The following is a 24,282-nucleotide window of genomic DNA, read 5'->3' as shown; positions in this document are numbered from 1 at the left end:
GGAAGATAAAGATAGTTAATGGTGGAGTCAGTGAAACAGACAACTGAGTCCTCAATTCTACAATTCATTCCCCTACTGCATGCCCACCCCCACCATGAGATCTCCCACCAGGAGATTCCAGCTCACCAACCAATAACAACCATAAGGAAGAGGAGCCAGAAATGTTCTGCATTTCAGGACTTCAGACACAGTGAAGGGCAGGTAGGGTAAGGTGCCAGGGTGAAAAGGGACAAATTCTTTTACATATACATGTTTTAAATGAAATCAGAATGTTTTCTAATACCATATACAAAAATAAACTCGAAATGGATTAAAGACCTAAAGTCACTCAGTCATGTCCGACTCTTTGTGACCCCATGGACTATAGCCCACCAGGCTCCTCCATCCATGGGATCCTCTAGGCAAGAATACTGGAGCGGGTTGCCATTTCCTTCTCCAGGGGATCTTCCTGACCCAGGGATTGAACCCAGGTCTCCCATAATGCAGGCAGACGCTTTAACCTCTGATCCACCAGGGAAGCAAAGACCTAAATGTAAGGCCAAATACTATAAACTTCTAGATAAAAACAAAGGCAGAATACTCTATGACATTATTTTTTTGGATCAGTTTCCTAAAACAAAGCAAAAATAGACAAATGGGACCTAATTAAACTTAAAAGCTTTTGCAAAGCAAAGATGAAAAGACAACTTATTGAATGGGAGGAAATATTTGTAAATGATATGTACGACCAGTAAGGGGTTAAAATCCAAAATTAATAAACTGTTCAAGGCAACATTAAAAAAAAAAAAACCCTATTAAAAATTGGGCAGAAGATCTAAATAGACACTTCTCCAAAGAAGACATACAGATGGCCAACAGGCACATGAAAAGATGCTCGATGTTGTTAATTATTAGAGAAATGCAAATCAAAACTATAATGAGGTATTACCTCCTCTGGTCAGAATGGCCATTATCAAAAAAACGTCTACACATAATAAATGCTAGAGAGGGCGTGGAGAAAAAGGAACCCGCTTACGGTATTGGTGGTAATGTAAATTGGTGCAGCCACTATGGAGAACAGTACGGAGGGGTTCCTTAAAAAACCAGAGTTACCATATGATACAGTAATCTCACTCCTGGGCATATATTCTGACAAACTGCACCCCAATGTTCAGAGCAGTACAATTTACAATAGGCAAGACATGGAAGCAACCTAAGTATCCATCAATGGATGAATGGATAAAGAAGATGTGGTATACATACACAGTGGTATATTAATCAGCTATAAAAAAGAATGAAATAATGCCATTTGCAGCAACATGGATAGACCTAGAGATTATCATATGCAATGAAATCAGAAAAACAAACATGGTATTGCTTATACATGGAATCTAGAAAGAACGATACAAATGAACTTGTTTACAAAACAGAAACAGACTCACAGACATAGAAAATTATGATCACCAAAGGGGAAAGGGAGGAGGGAGAGGATAAATTAGAGGAGTTTGGGATTAACATGTACACAATACTATATGTAAAACAGATAACAAACAAGGACCTACTGTATAGCACAGGGAGTATATTCAATATCTTGTAATAACTTATAATGGAAAACAATCTAAAAAAGAACTTATCTATCTCTGAATCAATTTTCTGGACACCTGAAAAACAATGATGGTGAAATGGTTAAAGGACCATTGGTGATAAAGAATTTGCCTTCACTTAGAAATGTGGTCAGTTTATTGAAAAAAGGTTGAGAGCCAATATAACTACTGCTTTACTCTGTGAGCTCCTATCTTGCTCAATATCAAATTTTTGTGATAGTCTTGAGTGACTGAACAATTAGTTTGTTTTCTAAGAACAATTACTATTTTTCTACCTGTTCCCCCTAAAAATGTAGATCAAATGTATTTGGCAATCTGCTATTAGTGTCATAAGGCTAAAATAAGCATTTGTGCTTGCACTTGATTTTGCTTGTTCATAAATAAAAAATTATCTGGAAGGATAATAAACTGAAAACTCAGGGAGACAACCCAAAGAATAGAACCATTAAAAAAATGAGTAAATGGAGAGAAAAATTATAAGATAAATTAACAAGGCACAATATCCAAACAAAAAGCTATAGTGAAAGAATATAAAGTGTCCCAAAACTAAAGGTCATGACTTTTAACTGAGAAAGCCCAAAGTATTTCATTTTTAAGTTTCAGAATACAGGGATAAAACCCCAAATGCTTCCAAGAAAGACAAATTAAATTCACACACGAAGAATTAGGAATAAGAATGTCTCTGGATTTCTTGGCAGCAATAACTTCAAATTTTTGGAAGAAAATTACTTCTAATTTGGTTCCTTCTACATTCAGTTAAACTGTCAATCAAGTATGGGGATACAATAATGACATCTTCCTACATGCCAGGTCTTATACTTTTATCTCTCATGGAATCCTTTTCTCAGGAAACAGAGAGGGTACGCTCCAATAAATGAAATGGAAAATCAAGAAAGAGAACAGAGACTTGAGATCCAGGAAACAGTCAATGTAAGAAAAAAAGAAAGGCAAAGTTAAGTATTAGGGTGATGGCAGAGGCAGCCTTAAGACAACAGCTGTGCAGCAAGTCTAGATAGCAACCAATTCAGGCTGGGACAAGATGGGAGTCTTCAAGAGAGACATCTCCAAGGAAGAGACTATGTGGAAACTAACTTGAGAGGTACTGAAAGAATGAGTAAGAGGCACATAACTGTTGCAACGAATGAAAAAATGGTGGCAATTATTTAAAAAAGTTACAAAGCAAAATACACTATAGAAAAGAGCAGGAAAAAATTTAATAAAAATATTTACATTGTTATAGCTATAAGATTATCAAATATTGTTTTAACCAAAAATTGTGATACAGAGAATAATAAGGGTGAGGATGTGGTAAGGAGTGGTAAAATAATATGGCAGTATTAGCACACTGTTTAGAAATAAAAGAAACAGGTATTAATAGAAGATATCCAAGCTTTCTCTGTGGAGAGGAAAAGAGGACTGTTTTTTCCTCAATAATTTTAATACTATTTGCCTTTTAAAAGCAAGTACATGTATTACTTTGACTTAACGAAAAAAAGCTAGTATATATTGAGTTGTGCCAAATAGTGTTCTAAGCTCTTTACATCTATTAAATAATTTAATCTTCACTACAAACTGATAAAGGAGGTACTGACTTATTCCTCTTTAAAATGAGAAAACTAAAGCCTGGAGAGATTTAACAGATAAAAAGAGGCAGAGTCAAGATCTGAATCCAAACAATATAATATTCTTAATATAGTGTCACAATAATACACTAAATTGTCCTATCAAAAAAATGAAAACTTAAAAGTTCTTATTCCCTAACATAAACTGTGTTTTACAAAACAGAAGAATCCCATTGAAAATGCGATTTCTGTGACATTTAGTCAAGAACCCACCTTGCTACAAATACTTAAGATTCTACATTTTTGTAAAAAAAAAAACAAAAAAACTCAGACTTGTATTTTGTGTTTAAAACGAGCTTGACTTCAGTTAGGTTTTTGACTATGGCCTTTTCTTGTCCTTCTACCCTTATACTAAAGTTGTCCTATATTTATATGCCTTTTTATTTTTAAGCCACTCCTTTTTGGGGAAAAGTATATTTTTACATATAATGATAACATAAAGGAAATAAAAACATTTTATATACAATTTAAACTATTTTACATAAAAAAGGTAACCATTGGGAAATACATTTGCTCTGTGAATGACAAAAAGGTTATTAATAATATTCTTAAAGACTCACTCACTAAAATAACAAACCAATTTAAAAAAGGCAAGACTATGAAGAGACAATTAACAGAAGAGCAAATCAAAAAGGCTAATATTCAACTTTACTGGTAACAAAAGACACAACTGGGGAATGATATATATATTAATACTGTTTCTGCTACTGAATAATAAATATTAAAAATCATTAAAATAACACTGCCAAAGTGGCAGTGAGCCAAGCATACTCATACAATGCTTATGGTAACTAACTGGTATAGTCTTTCTGGAGAGGAATTTGACAATATGTTCAAAAACATTTTTACTCATTTATCCAAGAAAATAATTTAAAATGCAATAGCAGCAGTAGTCAGTGAAATACCGGAATCAACTTATGTCCTCCCAAGTACTGGTGGGGGGAGGGGATGCTTACAAATACTATGATACAGCTAAATAAAATGAAATTCTGGTCATCAACAATGTTTTAATAACATAGAAAAATTTTTATAACAAATAAAAGCAGGATACAAAACTGTGCGTATTTATACAAAGACCACAACTGTGTCAGATAAACCCACACACCTAAAGAACAGTCAGATGTTAACAGTCATTTTCTTATGACAATGTGTGCAACTTTTTTTCTTCTTTGAAATTATTTTTATTCCAATTTTTCTTCAGGTAACATGAAATAATTTTAAAGATGAAAACAGCAAAGTTTGTTTGTGTGTAGAGCAGTTTCACATACCTTGGTGGCTGTTACGGATGTGGCCAAGTTTGTAGTTTTGGAAGAGGATCCATTAGAACTTGCTGGTGGTGTCTGAGCCACTACAGATTTGCTGTTTGTACTGTTTGCTCCATTAGCAGCACTGGTGGAGTGGGAGAAAGTAAATTTGAAGCCACCAGAAGATGTCCTTTTTGGAAGGTTTTCCTTATCTTCACTTTCCTTTGCTAAAGCAAACATAAATATTTGAATCTTTGTTGGTAAATATTGCTAAGTCAAAGCATCTGAAAAGAACAATAACTTTTGTTTTTTTGTAAGAACTAAGTGGGCAGAGCATGATGAGTACAGTGATACGTCTTCATTAGCTGTCATCTTAGAAATCCCAGGGTTAGAAAAGACCTTAAGAATCAGGTAACTGATTAACCACCCTACCCTGGAATTCTCCACTGCTCTAACTAGGACCCTCCCAAGGTCTCACTTGCTGTCTTTTTTTTAATTGTCTCTCTAAATCGTCCACTCACTAAATCTATACTTCCATACTCATGAAAACCTAATAATCTCTCTCACAAGTCAAAAATGCCTAAAGAAAATGATTATGATCATGCTTATTTATTTTCTGAATATTCCAGGTTCCTTTATCTGTTTCCTTTATGACAAGGGTGTCTACTATCTTTTAACATCTGGCTGCTACTATTTTTATATATGATTCTTATGCAGTACTTCAGGTACTGCCTCACTGCCTCTTTTGACAATAGTTAGGGCAGTGGGTGTAATGAGTAAAAAAAGAATTTGGCTACCAAAAGGTACCTGTTTCTTAGGACATTTTCACAGGTTATTTGCTCCCCCAGGCTGAAGTAAACAGAACTTAGCAGTGAGTAGAAAATGAGTGAGTCTGGTAAGAAGAGTTTCAAGGAAAATGTAGTAAGAAATTAATGAAACACTAACTCATGAGAAATGCCTTAAGAAAAATCTAACATTCAAAATCACCAACTTACTAAAGCCTAGGAAGTGCTTTTGCCCTTCAAGATATAACTTTTTTGAAACATTTAAATGATATATGCAGTATGGTACTATCTAATAGTGGTAATTTCTCAAGTCATAGAATTAAAAGTGATTGCTTCTTTTGAAAAACACTAGTAAAATCTTAGTTTTACAGACAAGTTAAGCATATTTGAAAGACAGGAAATTTTACTATTACTTTCCCTCTCGACATTTTATCTTTATGAAAGTTTTACTAACAATTAAAAAATTTCAAAGAGCAAAGTACTTCTCTCTTTAAGCTTAGTTTCCTCAGCTGTAAATGACAGAGTGCACTGGAAAGTTTCTTTGGATCTCTATGATCTCTATCATTATTGGAGACTTCAGTATAAACATAAAGCCGTAACTGTTCACAGAAGGCAAAGTATAAACAGACAATGCAATTTCTAAATAGCAAATGAAGAGCATCACAAAAGAGCAGGTTTCAAGAAAAATATTTTAAACATGAGAAATGTTTTGAAAAATCAGATTTAAAAAAAGCGATAATTTTATTTAAAAGGTTTTTATTTAGCATGCCTTTCATGCTTTATAAACTGTGATCACAACCTCACAAGCAACTATATAATTGCTATACTAAATAAGAGAATGAGCTAATCAAAAATTCAACACTTTAATACCTTTTTTAGTCTCCATGAATTTTTCATAACTATCTGGAAAATCATCTTCTGCCTTAGATTTTTCCACTGGTGCAACAACTGTTTTTCCTTCCTCCTCATCATCTTCATTAAACCACATTTCTTCATCCTCTTCCAACGCCTTTGCATCTCTGCGAAATCTGTTACTACGTAATATAGATGGTACACTGTAAGAAATATATCACAAGTATTGAGTAACGACTTAAAATTCCTGACCAGTTTAAATGAGAATAAATACGTATAACCAAGAGGAAATGAAATAATTTTAAGTGAGTATAACTTATAATCAGTTGTGAAAGAATATGTAACCAGAGAACACTCCAAGGATATTTGTACACTAACCTAAAATTTTATCTTGAGTTAAGATTTGGAGCAGTAATTTTTTATATAAAGGATTCAGGGCAGGGAGAACAGCCTACCCTCCTATACAACCCTGTATTTTCTAATGATAGGAAATTCCTGGGTAAATTTCATATGTAAGATCAAACTACATATGGCTTTGGACATAATTTTATAGATTATAAATGTAATATACTTAAAAAATACCTGTTCAGTTTCTGATTTTGTCTGTCTTTTTCTTGCTCATATTTAGTCTTCAATCCTTTGAATGTCTGAACATATTCAATCGATTCAAGTGCTTTGTAAAAGTTTTCAACTATATGTGCAGTTAGAGACTTGATATCTTCCTGTATAAGCACAAAATTTATATTTCAAATATAATACAATACTTGCTAGAAGAAAAACTTAAAAAAATTTCTTTTATAGTTCCAAAGCTGATCGAAAAAAAGGTTTTTCAAATCACCTTCCAAAAATAAATGTCCTAGTTTCTTTATACATGAGCCAGGACTCCAAAGAAAACTTGGGAAAAAAAGAAGCAATTCCCTGAAGCCCTTCTGGGAGACTATATAGAACATTTGAAACATAAATGTATTTACTTTATATCACCTATTTATTTTTTGCATTTACATAATAGTACTTTACAACTTAAAATAAGCACTTTCACATACAATTTCACTTGACTCTCATAACAATTCTATGAAATAGGCTTTATTATTCCTATTTTACAGAAAGGGAAAATTGAGCCTATGAGAGACTAGATGGCCTGATCAAGAGTGCACACCTAGTTAGAAAGCAGATTTTGAAATTATATTTTCAAAAAACACTGAAAAATATTATTTAATGACTCCTTGCTTAACTATCAAAGCAAGGTAAGTCTTACTAAAAAATAAACAGATTCCTCCAACTATATCACATACACATATCTGATAAAACAACTTGACTTCCTCCTGTGTATTTCCAGTTCTCTAGACCAACAGTAATAAATTCTAAATTCTTAATGATTTTAAGCGATCAATGCAGATGCCATGGTGAAAAGCAGGCTCATTATTAAAAACAGGTTGTGATCCAGGACTAAAGTATACATGCGGTTTCTTTAAAAATAAACCATAATCTGACTTTAAGTCTTTCAACTAGTTCCCCTGAATATCTGAATCAAAAAATATATTGCAGGAAAAAAAGCTAAGTCTTGGGATTCAAAGTGTATTTATCAACCACTCAAAATTATTTTCAGAAAAACAAATTCAATCATAGGAATAGGGATGGCATTATGAACCCTACACTTCATTTGATCTGTATCTCAACAAAAATTTTAAAGGAAAAAATATAAAAATTAATCTCTAATTCACAGAACAGTGCGCTGTGAACCTGGGTTCAGAAAGTTGGTGAGCTAATTAACTATTTTCCCTTTTTTCTAAGGCTAGTACTTCTATCTTCTTCATCCTTTTTGCAAATTATACTCATAGCAAATGACTACTCTAAGTCTGCCAAATAATGTTGACTTGAGAATAGTGTGTCATTAGTTCAAATTTGACTTGCAAGAAAAAAGTAATTTCTAGCTTTGATTTTCTTTTTTCAAGTTCTTTCTGATCATGTGGCCATGTCCGCCAGTGGAATCATTTCAGTGTGTGGGACAGGGTAAATTTACTGTACCAGTTCTTCAGTTTTCATCTTATCTCTGCTATTCACATAGAGCTTTCTCTACATCTTTTATGACAATTCTTTTGTTGCCCGAGACTGAGCTGCACCGTTATCTTCAAGCCCTGACTGTGCTCCTAAACAAATGAATGCATTTGAATAGGTCAGCTAATCACTTGGGTGTCTCAAGCCCTCATTAATAAAATAAGGCAGTTGGAATAGTTCACCTAACAGTCTCTTCAACTTAAAATTCCATCATAACATCCTACTTTTTATGCATCTTATATTAATGTCTACCAAGGGAATTATTTTCAACTTTTCTATTTATTTTTATCACTACCCTTACAATAGATCACAGATATCATATGAATGGCATGCCAGAGTGAAACATCCACATATGCTAAACATCCCGAGCCATTTAGCCGCACCCCCCCAAAAAAAAAGGAACTGAGAAGAATATAGAGTAAACATGATTTAAAATACTATGATGAATTTCATAATATAAAATATTAACATCACTAAACATATATTTTTACTAAGAATCTTTTAATATAAACTTACCACTCTTATAAATTCAAATAACTCAATAACAGCTGAATTCAATAGATTGTACCGAGTTCCATTATCCAGAAGAGCATTTACAACTGGCTCAAAAAGATTTCCCTTCGTGATGTAACGATTGTAAAATTCATCTTTAAGGCCAATTATTCGCCTCATAAAACGGAGAGCACCTAATTAAAAAAAATACAGGGAATAAGTGGATAATCTAATGTTAATTATTGTACAGGTATTTCTACATAAAGAAATGTATATGTTCATCTGAAGTAAAAAGCAAAACTGCATTAAAAATAATTGGGTTTTGAGAAAAATAGAATTAAGACCACTCAAAACTTGTAAAACTTACGTAGGGAGCTAACAAAATGCCAACTGGTAGGCAGAGAGCTACAAGGCAGAGAGATTAGAAAATACACAAAACCCACACAATACAAATGCTGGCACTATTTAGAGCAGAGCTGGTGGACATGAGACAATATAGTGAAGGCAGCTTAGAATCAGCAGGGCTGTCATTAGGAAGGGGACAAGAATGGTGCAACCTGCCAAGAGCCAAGACTTCCTTAACTCTTTGTGGGATGGGGGGAGAAGGGAGTCAGGGAAGCTTTGGAAGTAGGTGCTTCTTTTAAATTTTCTGAAAATACAGCCAAAGGTGCTCCTGTTACCTGTATACAGGAGAGCTAAGGAGTTGCTTTACTTTTCTGGTGAAGGCTATTCCAGTTTTCTCTGCCTTGGGAAAATCATCTGTGAATCAACACTACCTCTAGATTATAATAAGCTGTTTAATCTTTGGTAAACTGTACTATGGCAGATCAGACTGTATTTGTAAAAGAGTGACAGAGTAGTAAATAAGCAGTACAATTTGGCTTTTCACATTTTAGAATATTGAAATGAAAATTTCCCTTTAACTAGTCTTTTCCCTGGTTAAATAAAGCTAAACAAATTTAGCAATATTACTAAAACTTTGATGAAACACAACTGATTTCAATCCCTTATTTTTATGTTTGTTTATCTTTTAACTTATAACCTCTCTCCTAGGTAGCTTAATTTATTCTATAGATACCACTAAGCCACATCCTTTAAAACACAAAGCTTCTGATTTTCTAAGTTAGTCTCATTACAAACCCTCGTTCACAGATGGAAGTTACTAAAAGAAGAAGTTGTGTCTATCGAAAGAGGTTCTAAATATTATCTGAAAATAAAACAGAAATAGGCCACATAAGGTATGAATGCGTGATCACTGTAACACTTAAAACAGGTGTGGACAGAAGTGCTAGACTTAAAACATCACCTCTTTTTTATAGAAGGGTAAGAACTAGTTTATTCGGGATTAAAAAGACTGAAGTACTGGCAAATACCTGAGGAAACAGGCAATTTCATATGTTGCTGGTGAATGAACATGCACACAAAGCTATTAAAACAGCATGTTTATAATAACTGAAATCTTAATGCAATATAAACATTTAAATACTGGATATTCATTCAAATATGATATATCCATTTAAATAGGACCAATAAGCAGTCATTTCAGAAAGGACTATTTATAGAAAGCCATACAGGAAAATCTAGCATGAGAACATCAATTCTTTCAAAATATAAAGGTTTAATGTAACTCTAATCAGGATGAAATGGATAAAGTTATTTTTAAGTTGCTGTGGAAGAACAAATGTCTAAGAACCAAGAAAATTATGAAAAAGAAAACAGAAGAGGTGCTAGGCAGATATTAAACTTTATACCAGAGATACTATAATGACAAAATAAACATTCTCATTCATTTTATCTTGTGAAATAAAAGGACAGATGATTCAGACATAAGACAAATGTATACGGTAACATTATGTATCAAAAGTATTTTAATTCAGTACGGAAAATATAGTTTATTTAATAAGGTGTTAGTACAATTGGTCATCCATCCAGAGAAAAGCTAGGGGAATTCCCTAGTGGTTTAGTGCTTAAGACTCCATACTCCTGGGCTTCCCTGGTGGCTCAGATGGTAAAGGATCTGCCTTCAAGGCAGGAGACATGGGTTCGATCCCTGGATTGGAGAGATTTCCTAGAGAAGGAAATGGCAACTCATTCCGGTATTTTTGCCTGGAAAATCCCATGAATAGAGAAGCCCGGTGGACTACCATCCAGGGGTTGCAAAGAGTTGGACACAACTGAGCACATGTGCAGGAGACTCTGATTTGATCCCTGATGGGGAAGATTCCATGTGCCCTGGAGCAACTAAGCCTGTGTGCCACAACTATGGAGCCTGTGCTCCAGAGCCCTGGAACTGAAACTTCTGAGCCCATATGTCACAACTACTGTAGTCTGCGGGTCCTAGAGCCCACGTTCCACAATAAGAGAAGCCATTGCAATGAGAAGCCTGAACAAGGCAACTAGAGAGTAGCTGCCACTCCCTGCAATTAGAGAAAAGCCCCTGCAACAGTGAAGACCCAGCACAGCCAAAAAAAAAAAATCAAATTATTAAAAAACAAAATAAAACTCCACACTCCCAATACAGGGGACTATCCCTGCCTGGCCAGGGAACTAAGATCCCACATACTAAAGAGGCGTGGCAAAAAAAAAAAGAAAAAAACAAACATATTAGAAGAAAATCAAGGAGTATATTTGTATAAACTTAGGACATAGAAGTGGAGAAGGCAATGGCACCCCACTCCAGTACTTTTGCCTGGAAAATCCCACGGATGGAGGAGCCTGGAAGGCTGCAGTCCATGGGGTCACTGAGGGTCGGACACGACTGAGCAACTTCACTTTCACTTTTCACTCTCATGCATTGGAGAAGGAAATGGCAACCCACTCCAGTGTTCTTGCCTGGAGAATCCCAGGGACGGGGGAGCCTGGTGGGCTGCCGTCTATGGGGTCGCACAAAGTTGGACACGACTGAAGTGACTTAGCAGCAGCACCAGTAGCAGGACATAGAAGACTTTAAGCAAGACAAAAAAACCCATACAGACATATTTGTCATCATAAAGAATTTTATAGCAATTATATGGAAAACAATGCCACAAGTCAAGGTAAAGACAAATGAGACGGGACATTTTGTTCCCCAAAATGTGATAAATTGCCAATATCTCTAATATATAAGAGCTCTAAGAAAAAGATAATAGGCAATTCAGAGCAGATAAAATACAAAAACACTAAAATGTGAAAAGATGGTATCAAGGAAAATACAAATTAAGACAGAATACATTTTCCATCATCAGCTGGATAACATTTAAAAAAGCAGTCACATTGAGTGCTATTCAATGAATGCATTTTTCACGTCAGGTGCCTCAACCTTTTGAGAAAGTAATCTGGAGGCTATTATGTTAAATTAAAATTGAAGAAGGATATATTAAAAATATAGTAACTTTTGCCCTGGCAATACCAATACTGGGGATCTACACTATGGAAATAAACCAGTAAAGATTTATGTACTAGGCTAATTACTACATTATTATTTGGAATGGCAAAATACCCAAACAATTTTGTAATCCATGTAGCGGAGAATGGTAGACTAAGTTGTGGAAGAGCCACTTTATGAACTCTTACTCAGCTATGTTTAGGAAAAATATTAGTTCATGCCATATCCAATGTCTCTGCTTTTCAATATGCTATCTGTTGCTGCTAAGTCACTTCAGTCGTGTCCGACTCTGTGCGACCCCCGATGGCAGCTCACCAGGCTCCCCTGTCCCTGGGATTCTCCAGACAAGAACACTGGAGTGGGTTGCCATTTCCTTCTCCAATGCATGAAAGTGAAAAGTGAAAGTGAAGTCGCTTAGTCGTGTCCGACCCTTAGCATGGACTGCAGCCTACCAAGCTCCTCCATCCATGGGATTTTCCAGGCAAGAGTACTGGAGTGGGGTGCCATTGCCTTCTCCAAATATGCTATCTAGGTTGGTCGTAACTTTTCTTCCAAGGAATAAGCGTCTTTTAATTTCATGGCTGCAGTCACCATCTGCAGTGATTTTGGAGCCCCCAAAAAATAAAGTCTGACACTGTTTCCACCGTTTCCCCATCTATTTCCCATGAAGTGATGGGACCAGATGCCATGATCTTCGTTTTCTGAATGTTGAGCTTTAAGGACGTGAGTCTGAGTGAACTCCAGGAGTTGGTGATGGACAGGGAGGCCTGGTGTGCTGCGATTCGTGGGGTCGCAAAGATCCGGACACAACTGAGCGACTGAACTGAACTGATATCCAGTGAGCTAGAGTAACATGAAGGGGCTGAGATGTGTGTTAGCATGATCATGTTTCTATAAAAATAAAACATGAAAACCTATACATGTGTGAATGTTTATGTAAATTTGCACAGGTATGGAAAAAGGAATGGTAAAGAAGTAGTGCAGGCAGTTAACACTGGCTTTATTAAGGCCTTAAAAATTAAGGTTGTAGTAGGGAGATTAACCTCTTCTCTATACATTAAATGTTTACATTTTAACTATGATTTTCATGTTTAACTATGATTTTCATGCTCAGAAAAAAATCCACAAAGCTCTTATTTTGAAAGAGAAGGTTTCTTTACCTCTATCTGCAGGTGAAATTATGAGAAAGAAAAGGAGTGTACCAAAAATCCACATTTGAGCAAACATCAGCATTAAAGTTTGATTTTTATTGGTCCAAAAGGTCTACTTAAGGGCTACCCATAACTTAATTTTACAAGTTTAAAAAACCTGAGTTACACAAATACATATCAAGGCCCATATCTCAAAAATAAGAGTCACTACTAAATGACAGTTTGATGAAACAGATGTAAAAGATGGCAGGAGAGGTTCTGTTAGTGACATCATTGCACATGGTATTATATCACAACTGAATCTAAATGTGAGCAATATGTAGGTGGGAGAAGCACTATGACCTATTCCTCTTGTCCTTTAAATAAAAGACTATTAAATAAATATTAAATAAAACTATTAAAAATGTTGTTCCATAAGACATTTTACAAGAATGTTCATTAAAACTGTTACTTACACAAGGCCAGAAAAGTGTGCTTTGAATTCATCAAGACCAAGACTCTTCTTAGCAAGTCCTTGTTCATAATATAGTTTTTTATGTGATACGTGTGATGTTCCACACAAAATGTGAGTAGTTCTAAAATTAAGGCAAGCAGCTGTGCTGTTTGATAATTATCTGCAAAGAAAATCATTCTATGAAAATACACACTGCAACACATCTAGACAAAGAGAATACTAAGTATAAATCCTTTATTTTAGAAGAAAAGTAAAACTGTTTTCTCCTAATTTTTGTATCAATTAAAGAAGCTCCAGATTTTTATTTTTTCATTAGGTAGACTCTCCAGAAGTATTAGTAGTTTTACCTACCAAATACTTTCTAAGGCTCTAATATAAAATACTTAAGTATGTTACATAATAATCTACAAACATGATAATAAGACCTTCATTGCACTGAGATTTTCTTAGTAATGATTTTGTAATATGTGCTATCATTATTAACATTAATGGGTCTATAAAAGGATCTACCCCATAGTAAAGAGGAAATATCTTAAACTTTTTGCCTAAAGTGGTGCAACACAAATTTCTCAAGAAAAATTAATATGCTTTCTTTAAAGACATCTTTAAGAAAAGGACATTTCTGGCGGTTTGAATATCAAGTGGAAAATATTATATCAAGATTTTAAGACAATAATCTTTTTAACATCAAATCATGATATCAATGAAAGGCCTACTAAAATATTCCAGTTTTTTCTTCCTCAAGAGTCTTTTGTTTACATACTCATGGAATGATTTACAATTGCTTCTAGAATATCAAGACTGAATATATAGATAATTATCCATACCTACTATAAATATTTTAAGCAAGAAAACATTAAGCTGTGAAGAAATTATGGAATCAAAGCCTTAGAGAATAGGAAAAAAAACTGACATCATCTAGTCCAACTATTTTATTTTTCACATAAATATTTTGAGGAACATCACATGATATTATCAGGAAGAAATTTCAGCATTCTTTTTAATAAAAGAATGACCATCAAGTACAGAAAATACCATTCTGATACTCAAAGATCTTTTCTACTATAAATCTAAAAAGAGTTTTACCTGCTCCAGACTAATTAGTATAACAGCCAATACCACAGTCAATATTTGAACTAGTTTCTTACCATTAAAAACAATTCTCTTGGGAGGGAGGAGGGAAGAGGTTCAGGATGGGGAACACATGTATACCTGTGGCGGATTCATTTTGATATTTGGCAAAACTAATACAATTATGTAAAGTTTAAAAATAAAATAAAATTAAATTAAAAAAAAAAAATTCTCTTTCTCAATTCCCAAATTTTATTTACAAAAGATTTTTCAACAAATTAAATGTCTTATTTTCACTTTCCCAAATTAGGACGTGAAATCACTCACTATGTATCTAATAATTCAATCTCTGAATTGCTTCCTTATTTGAAACTGGCTTCCCTAGAACTCTGATGAGCCTTGTAGAAAAGACAGGATGCTTAGGTACACACAGCATATTTTCCATATTACCAGGTCAATACCTGATACATATGTTCCAAGTAGAAATAACAGTGCTTACACTCAGATTCATGAGACATCTATGTATGAAAGACTGTTATGAAGACTACTTCCTAACTGATTTGCCTTAGTTTATTTATTTAAAAAATAAGAAGGAACTAATCCTCAACTCAATCTTCTAAAAAAAAAAAAATGCAGGGCATAAGCTCTAAATTTACAGGAAAAAAAACCAACAAAGTTTCAAATGGATTTTCCATCTTTGATATTAGAGTTGAATTTTTTTTCTTTTAAAAACCTAGTTTTGGATTTTTTGGGTGAAAACAAACCTTTCCTAGTTTTCTGTATGTACATTATATTCTGAATAGGAAAAAACTTACAATTTGCATTAGTTCATAAAATAAGAATTTATACTTACCAGGGCAAATCGTGCTGCTTTTGTTAGATCCAACTACATTATCTAATAAAAAAAATTAAAATCAGTGACTTTAGTAATAATACCTCACACTTCCTTAGCACTTTACAACATACAAAGCACATCTTTGATCATAACCCCATTTTACCAGCAAAATAACCATTAAGAATTAGGAGCTTCAGTCAAATATTATACCTCTATCTGCAATTTTTTTAGAGGCTTGGGTGCAGATGAACAATTATTAAAAGATGGTATCAAATATTCTGATAAGATAACACAGATTTTAACAATTAGTCACTTATGCTTTGAATTAAAACAAATTAAGAATACTAAAAGTTTCGATTCCTAGGTTCACATCTTAGAGCATATTTATGTAAGGAAACATAATAATGTATACCAGAGCATTGTCTGTAACAACAGAAAGCTAGAAATAAGTTACTGTGAAAAATAACACCACATTATACATGTCACAGTAATATAAAAAACAGGGGTGCAAAACTCCAAATTTAGCATTTCTTGAAGGATGGGGATGGGGTAAAATGAGCATGCATAAGAAACTATGTATAATTTATTTTTTAAAAACTGAAAAAGCACAAGTCAGTACTGACAAAGCAATGGGAAATATATATCTGTGATGCTATTATCTAAATATTTCTGTATGCTGGAAACGTTTTACTTAAAAATGAAAGCTAAAAATGCATTTAATTTATATAAATGGAAACTTTCTGAAAGAAAACATGTGACATGCTTTTTTTATCCATTCAATTTTATATTTTGGAGAACTAATCAGTTGACAGATCAAAATTCAATTATTTTGACCGCTAATTAGTATTCCACCGTACAAATATACTACATTTTCATTTCCTACAGTGAACAATGCAAGGACATTCTTATATCTGTCATGCATATGCATAAATGCTTCCTAAGATATAAATTAAAAAGTGGAGCTGATAGTATTATCTAGGGTATACAATTTTTATTAGTTTAACAAACATTTTAATTGACTTCCTCTTAACTGATTTAACAGATAGACCATCATTTTCTGAGCTTATGCCCCCCAACATTTCTCACTTCACCAGATGAGCTGTATACTTCTCCAAGAGTCAGTTCTTTAGCTAGTTATATTTGGCACATGACCACATAATTTAAATACTGCAGATTAATTAAATGTCACAGAACTGTAATACCTATGGCTAAGTTAAATACAGCAGAACTCAACTTAGTTGCACAAAATTATGAATACTTAAACACTTAAAGGTAAAGTACTTAAAACCACAGCAGAATTCTACACTCAGATTGCTTAAAAAATATGTTTCGGTTTTTACTCCACTTTAATAAACTGAAACCAGAAATTATAGCTGATAAATTATGGTGCTGTTTATGTAAGAATGAAATATGGAAATACAATTAAAGAAAAGAAAGTGAAAGTGACAATGTTAGTTGCTCAGTCGTGTCTAACTCTTTGCAACCCCATGGACTGTAGCCTGCCAGGCTCCTCTGTCCACAGAATTCTCCAAGCAAGAATACTGGAATAGGTAGACTCCTTTCTCCAGGGGATCTTCCCAACCTAGGGACTGAACCCAGTTCTCCTGCATTGCAGGCAGATTCTTTACCGTCTGAGCCACCACAATTAAAGAAAACCCATATACAAAAAAAAACTTTCCAGGAGCTCAAATGGTAAAGAATCTGCCTGCAATACAGGAGCCCAGAGTTCGATCCCTGGGTTGAGAAGTTCCTCTGGAGAAGGGAATGGCAATGCACTCCAGTATTCTTGCCTGGAGAATCCCATGGACAGAGAAACCTGGTGGACTACAGTCTGTGGGGTAGCAAAGAGCTGGACACGATTGAGCGACTAACACACACGCGCATGCACACACACACACAAAAAGAAAAAAAACAAAAACAAAAAAGGACTTGACCCTATTCGAACTATCAGTAAGAGTCAGCATGTAAAGTAAATGTTCAGTTTATTTTTAAAAATTATTATTCTCTGCTTTAACCAACTTTTAAAACTTCTGATCCTTATGTTCTGAAATTAAAGCATTTTTTACTGTATTGCCAACTCTAAAATGATGGTTCCCTTGGATTTTCTAATGTAGGCAATATACTTTCTACACTTACTCACTCTGATATTAACTCTTAAGAACACTGGGAACAATCTTCTTTTGCTAAGTGTTCACATCTCTCTTCCTCAAGGTGTAATACTTTCTGCCACATTTTGTACACACTTCTCTACAAAAACCATGATTTTGTATTGTAGGTTAAAATTTTAAGTAATAATTTCCCTGTCATAAAAAGCATCAAGTAAAGAGACTGTTATTAGCTTTAATACTTATCTTGATCTTTTAAAACAGAAATCATAAGCAGGTAAGTAAGAGGCCCTACCCTTTTCACGTCTGTCTTCTGAAGTATTGGTCAAAAGTGGTGCTGTGAGGACATGCATACAATGGTTGTAGAAGAAATTTAGAAATTCACTTTTTTCAGTTTTCTGAAATATACAGAATTAAAATAAAAACTTTATTATCTTTATAATAAAACATCTTCAAGAATTAGCAGTGCAAGTCATACACAAATAAGATACTTTAGGATACTGTGAAAGACTCAACAAAATTATATTCACCTTAATCTTATTTCTGAAGAACTGACAAACCTATTTTATATTACATATGAGATGAAAAAAAGCATTATAAAAGGTTTCTCCAGGGGAAATTATTCAAAATAATTTTCTTCACGAGTATGATTTGAAATGCAACGAAAAATCTATCAACGGAGAAGGCAACGGCAACCCACTCCAGTACTCTTGCCTGGGAAATCCCATGGATGGAGAGGCCTGGTATGCTGCAGTCTATGGGGTCGTAAAGAGTTGGACACAACTGAGCAACTTCACTTTCACTTTTCACTTTCATGCACTGGAGAAGGAAATGGCAACCCACTCCCCACTGTTCTTGCCTGGAGAATCCCAGGGACTGCGGAGCCTGATGGGCTGCCGTCTATGGGGTCGCACAGAGTCGGACACGACTGAAGCGACTTAGCACCAGCAAGAACAATTTAACCGCTTAAAATCTGAAAGCCCAGATTTCACAACGTATCCAAATTTGAACAAACACAAAGTTAATTTACCAGGCCACTAGAAATGGTATAGATTTTAGATATTTTTAAAATAGCTTTAAGAATTTGTTACTTGGAAATTTGGAGAATAGTGCCTTTTGGTTTTTTGACCACTATTTTTTATATAATTGGCTCTATAAACTTGTAATGATTTGAAAACATACTTTTTCTCTAAATTTGAGGAATTCTATAAAGGAGAAATATTCAAGCATTTTGAGATAACCACTAATAATATTTTGTGATATTTCCTTAAGTCCTTTTTTGGTAATGACTCCTTTTACCATGCAATTAACATAATCTGATACATACTGTTTCTTTTTTACTGTGATAAACATATAGAATTTACCATCTTACCCATTTTTAAGTTTATATATAGTTCAGTAGTGTTAATTATATTCACATTGCTGTTTTAATTTTTAAGATGCTAACATACAGAGGCCAAGAAACAAAAATAGAAGTGCTAGCATTTTACCAAGATTTTAGCAGATTACAATCTTGTATTTTGCTGCAAAAATAACTGCTATGCTATGCTATGCTATGCTAAGTCACTTCAGTTGTGTCCGACTCTGTGTGACCCCTAGATGGCAGCCCACCAGGCTTCCCCATCCCTGGGATTCTCCAGGCAAGAACACTGGAGTGGGTTGCCATTTCCTTCTCCAATGCATGAAAGTGAAAAGAGAAAGTGAAGTCGCTCAGTCGAGTCCGACTCTTAGCAACCCCATGGACTGCAGCCTACCAGGCTCCTCTGTCCATGGGATTTTCCAGGCAAGAATACTGGAGTGGGGTGCCATTGCCTTCTCCGAAAAATAACTGCTAGAGGAGTATTACCGCTACTCGAATACTGAGTGTACAAATGCTTGAATGCTTTTCAAAATTGTACAAATTTTCAAAATTTAAATATTTACATATAATTTATGTATTTATACATAACTTAGTATAAATAAAATCATCTAAAACTGACTAGACCAAAATGTTTCTACTGCAGAGTAATTTCTTACATTAGTTGTAGCCAGCATGTTCTCTGGATCAATTAGAGTACGAAGAAGTCCCATTAACTGAACAGCACCTCCTAGCTCAGGATCAGTGTCACAGATCATTTGTTCAATTACTACATTAATAAGAAGGATATCCTGGAAGAAAACAGGTTTCTATGAGACCTGGTTTCGATATAAGACAAACACACCAGCTGAAAGAACAAAATCAGAATCATACAGGAAGGAAAAAAAAAAGAATGGATGAAGTTATCTAAACTTTTTAATCCTCATGTCTTCAAAGTTCTATAAACATACTAGAGTAAAAAGAAACCCACTCAAAACCAAACAAAAATCAGAGCACACAATAGCTTACAATATCATCAATATAGGCAACGGAAAGCAAAGTCATTTACCAGCAATTCTTATTCGCTAACGTATTCTCAATCTCGGCAACAAAAAAACACTGACAAAATATATGAAACTACAACTGGTGACACCAGACAATGAAAGACACTGGGAGATGGGTAACAAATGAGATGAGCCCTATGATACATGTTAGGTATTATTATTAGTATTAATTACTGGATTCTGCAAACTAAGTAAAAATCAACTTCTAAAAAACTGGCATTAACCATGTGGCTAGAGATTATGTTGTGGAGAGTAATATGGAATAGCAAAATGGTCTTATCCCAGAAGTATGCTCACCTCAGCAAACAATTAAAATTAATCTACCTATAATGCATGACTAAACCCACTTCAAAGTAACAAATGTGCTGAGACAATGAACAAATAATTCCTAATATAATGAATGATTTAACATTCATCAATGAGCTAAAAGCATTACCAGCATTATAAGCTAGTCGTTTGTAAAATGGGCTTCCCTTGTGGCTCAGCTGGTGAAGAATCCACCTGCAATGTGGAAGATCTGGGTTCCATCCCTGGGTTGGGAAGATACCCTGGAGAAGGGAAAGGCTACCCACTCCAGTATTCTGGCCTACAGAATTCCATGGACTGTATAGTCAGTCCACAGGGTTGCAAAGAGTTGGATACGACTGAGTGACTTTCACTTTCACTGTCTGTAAAACAGGCTTCATTTTCTTAACAAACTTGATGAACAGGAAGAACAGCTAAATTAAAGGACCAAGCCTCTAACGGCAGTACAGCTAATAACTAGCTAGGTAAGCGGCCTTATTTTAACTCTTCCATGCTGTTTTCTCCAATGGAACTAAAATTCAGCAGTCATTTAAGTCAGACCACTCTCAAAATTCAAGCCAGCATTTCTAACTGCATGGTATAGTTCTTTTCTGGTTAAAACAAATCTAATTTTCCTTAATCTGCTTCTCCAACAATGGCATTCATCACACTAGAAAACTCATGATCAAGCAACTTACAGCAAAATAATGGAGATTTAAGACAAACAACAGGAAAATTACTTCTTCGGATGTCACACTATGACTTGATCTGAAAATAGGCCATTAAAGAGTAACCACAGGGACATTATTCCAGCGCTAGGTCACCAAAATTTACTCTTGAGAACACTCTCTTAAATTTGTAGTCTTAGGAGAAGCCTAGTAACTCCTATCCCATTAATGTTGCTTTACTACCATGACCTGAGTTTTACTTCTCTTTATATTATCAGAGAAGCTTTGCAATTAGAAACTTCAATTCAGAGGGAGGAGGGAGGAGGGTTCAGGATGGGGAACACATGTATACCTGTGGCGGATTCATTTTGATATTTGGCAAAACTAATACAATTATGTAAAGTTTAAAAATAAAATAAAATAAAAAAAAAAAAAAGAAACTTCAATTCAGAACCAGCTTCCAAATGCCACCACTATTTACTTGCAATATTCTGGAGTCTAAGCCAGGGGTCATTAAACTACCAAACTACCTGACTGGTTGTTCACTTTGTAAATAGCTTTACAATAAAACATTTACTGGAACACAGCCACACCTATTCATTTTCAAACCATCTATAGATGGTTCATACTAAAGAGAAAGAGTTGAGTAGCTGCGACAGAGACTAAAGGACCCACCAAGTCCTATTTACCTTTTGGCCCTTTAAGAAAAGTCTGCCATCCTTCATCTAAATAGCATGAGTGAGATTAGTTACAGCTTCTGGAAGATGCTTCAAAGCCTTGGTATAATAGTTTCTAAATCAAGTTTTAGAGAAACAGTACTGCTGTTGGTTTTATCACATTCCAACGTCATAGTATTCTTAGAAATACATACTTTTGTTTTTAAAGTACATTTAAGTGGGTTTAAGAATTTTTCAATTCTTAAATAATTAGCCACAGAGGAAAATAATTAGAAACAGAAGGAAAGTTCTGGGTATCTATATATGGAATTAACTTTATCCAGATAATCGGCTGGCCTCCCTATTTTCTGATTGGGAAACAAATAACATACTTTATTCCATTGCTTCCAAGGTTTCTTAAAAACTTTTTAACTTCTAGATGCTGAGATACATTTTATCATCTACAGCTTTATACAGTCACTGTTAGTCAAGTGGCAACCATGACAAAGTTACATGACAGATTTGCACTGACACATTCTGATAAGATCAAGAAAATATTAGAATCTGTGCATAGATATAATGACTATAGTAAAAATGTTAACATTTCCTTGTATCTTAACACATTTTAATCCTGTAATCCATGTTGCTAAAACCAAATCTGCTCTATAGTACTAGAAAGAAAAGTTTGAATGTTGTGCGTTTATTTTGAGAGAGCATCAAAACATTAACTGCACACTGAATACAGAGCTAAGTTATTTCTTCAATGTTACCACCAATTTAACATAGAATTCAGCATGTAGACTTCTTAATTCTGGAAATTAAAGAAAAAATAATTTAGCTTCATTTGTGGGCTAACTTATTTTGATGTAAACAGAAATTTTAAATTGGAAAATTGTTAGACTTCAGAAAATTCAGGGAAATCAAAGACTAGAGACTGTGACTACAAGAAAAAGAGAAATTAAAAAGGGACTTTTCAATGTTAAGAATGAGTAACTGCTTCCCCATGCCTCATGCATCAGTTAAATGTAAACAAGGAAATATTCCTCATGAAAACATAAATAAAAGATTTAAAAATTAAGAATTCTAAGTTACTAGGTTTGAGAGATTTTATGATGAATGCTCATAATCCCACGCATCACTGAGGATGAAGATGTGTTTGTTTCAAAGTTACCTTTTGTAAAAATGACACTAAGATGATATCAACAGTGACATGGTAAATCAATTAACACACTGAGTATTTCTTTAGTCAGATTTAGCATCATTTAAACTTTAAAATATACTTAATACAAAATATTTCTTCTATTTCTTTCCTACTACCTGAACAATAGCATTAGTCCTGATTCTAAAAACTGCCTTAAAAAAAACTGGAAATATCTAACAAAAATAGAATGCAAAAATCTAAACAGACATTAATTCAACAGTAACAAAAACATAAAAGAATCAAATTAGCATTGGGAATCTAGACCTTCTTTAAGAAGGAACATTATTAAATTTTAGTTATTTTCTACTTAACACTAACATACATTTAACATAAAGGTACTTCATTATGAACATATGTTCATTTTGTCTTTAAAATAGTTTAAGGGGAAAGTTCAGCATTTTTGTAGTGGTTGGTTTCATATTTAAATGTTCATCCCCACTAAAATAACAGACACATCTGAACATGCAAGAGCAACTTCTAAGTTATACTAGAAAAGTGCTTGACCTAAGGGTTTAGAGTTACATTTCATTAGATTCACTAAATCTATCTCAATACTAGTTTGAATTTTTTTTTTTTAACAATAAACACATCAACTGCTATATATTCTGGGCTTGCCAAAGTCACAACTGATTAGAAATCCAATTATTCTTTATAAAAGATTAAAATTACGGTTATATCCCTTTTCTCTCAACAGTCTGCAAATATTATTCTATAGGTAATTCACATGGAACCAAAACAGTACTACTTACGTCATCACTCTGTTGGGCTTCTTGCATTACAAATTCTCGGACCATGGATGGACTAAACTCTACTAGATAAGAAAATATATCTGTTGCAGCTGACCTGACTTGCAAATCGTCCATGCCCTGATAAAAGGAGAATCAGATTACTTGGAGAATGTTGACCCCCTCTTTTCTCCCAGATCTATGGCAAACATATTTTTGGATTTAGACATGGTACTAGAATCAAAATACATACCTCTCATCATTTTCTTCAACAAATACTAAATGCTTTTATTTCAAATGTTCCCTTGCTATCTCTTAATTTTCTTGAAGAGATCTCTAGTCGTTCCCATTCTGTTGTTTTCCTCTATTTCTTTGCATTGATTGCTGAAGAAGGCTTTCTTATCTCTCCTTGCTATTCTTTGGAACTCTGCATTCAGATGCTTATATCTTTCCTTTTCTCCTTTGCTTTTTGCTTCTCTTCTTTTCACAGCCATTTGTAAGGCCTCCCCAGACAGCCATTTTGCTTTTTTGCATTTCTTTCCCATGGTCTTGAGCCCTGTCTCCTGTACAATGTCACGAACCTCAGTCCATAGTTCATCAGGCACTCTATCAGATCTAGGCCCTTAAATCTATTTCTCACTTCCACTGTATAATCATAAGGGATTTGATTTAGGTCATACCTGAATGGTGTAGTGGTTTTTCCTACTTTCTTCAATTTCAGTCTGAATTTGGCA

General features: G+C 34.2%; 1 protein-coding gene across 4 annotated transcripts in view; it reads right to left on the bottom strand.

Annotated features, from left to right (window-relative positions):
- The window catches only part of PPP4R3B (protein phosphatase 4 regulatory subunit 3B), a 52,950-nt gene that overhangs the window by 3,486 nt on the left and 25,182 nt on the right, over positions 1–24,282 (bottom strand). For 2 of the 4 annotated variants that reach the window (XM_086326790.1, XM_086326792.1), the window contains 9 exons: positions 23,573–23,689; positions 19,630–19,761; positions 17,909–18,011; positions 15,527–15,568; positions 13,604–13,762; positions 8,658–8,827; positions 6,669–6,808; positions 6,105–6,289; positions 4,474–4,676 (listed from right to left, as the gene is read on the bottom strand). In XM_086326790.1, coding sequence (XP_086182916.1) covers positions 4,474–4,676; positions 6,105–6,289; positions 6,669–6,808; positions 8,658–8,827; positions 13,604–13,762; positions 15,527–15,568; positions 17,909–18,011; positions 19,630–19,761; positions 23,573–23,689 — 1,251 coding nt within the window. The remainder of the gene's footprint in view (positions 1–4,473; positions 4,677–6,104; positions 6,290–6,668; positions 6,809–8,657; positions 8,828–13,603; positions 13,763–15,526; positions 15,569–17,908; positions 18,012–19,629; positions 19,762–23,572; positions 23,690–24,282) is intronic. The other 2 variants (XM_086326791.1, XM_086326793.1) reach the window with 1 other exon arrangement.

The sequence above is a fragment of the Bos grunniens genome, chromosome 11, assembly GCF_055505025.1.
Source record: "Bos grunniens cultivar Pamir isolate PY7600 chromosome 11, Bosgru_T2T1.0, whole genome shotgun sequence".
NCBI classification, from domain to species: domain Eukaryota; kingdom Metazoa; phylum Chordata; class Mammalia; order Artiodactyla; family Bovidae; genus Bos; species Bos grunniens.
Note: the sequence above shows the minus strand (reverse complement) of the source record. Positions and strands in the feature narration are given on the sequence as shown.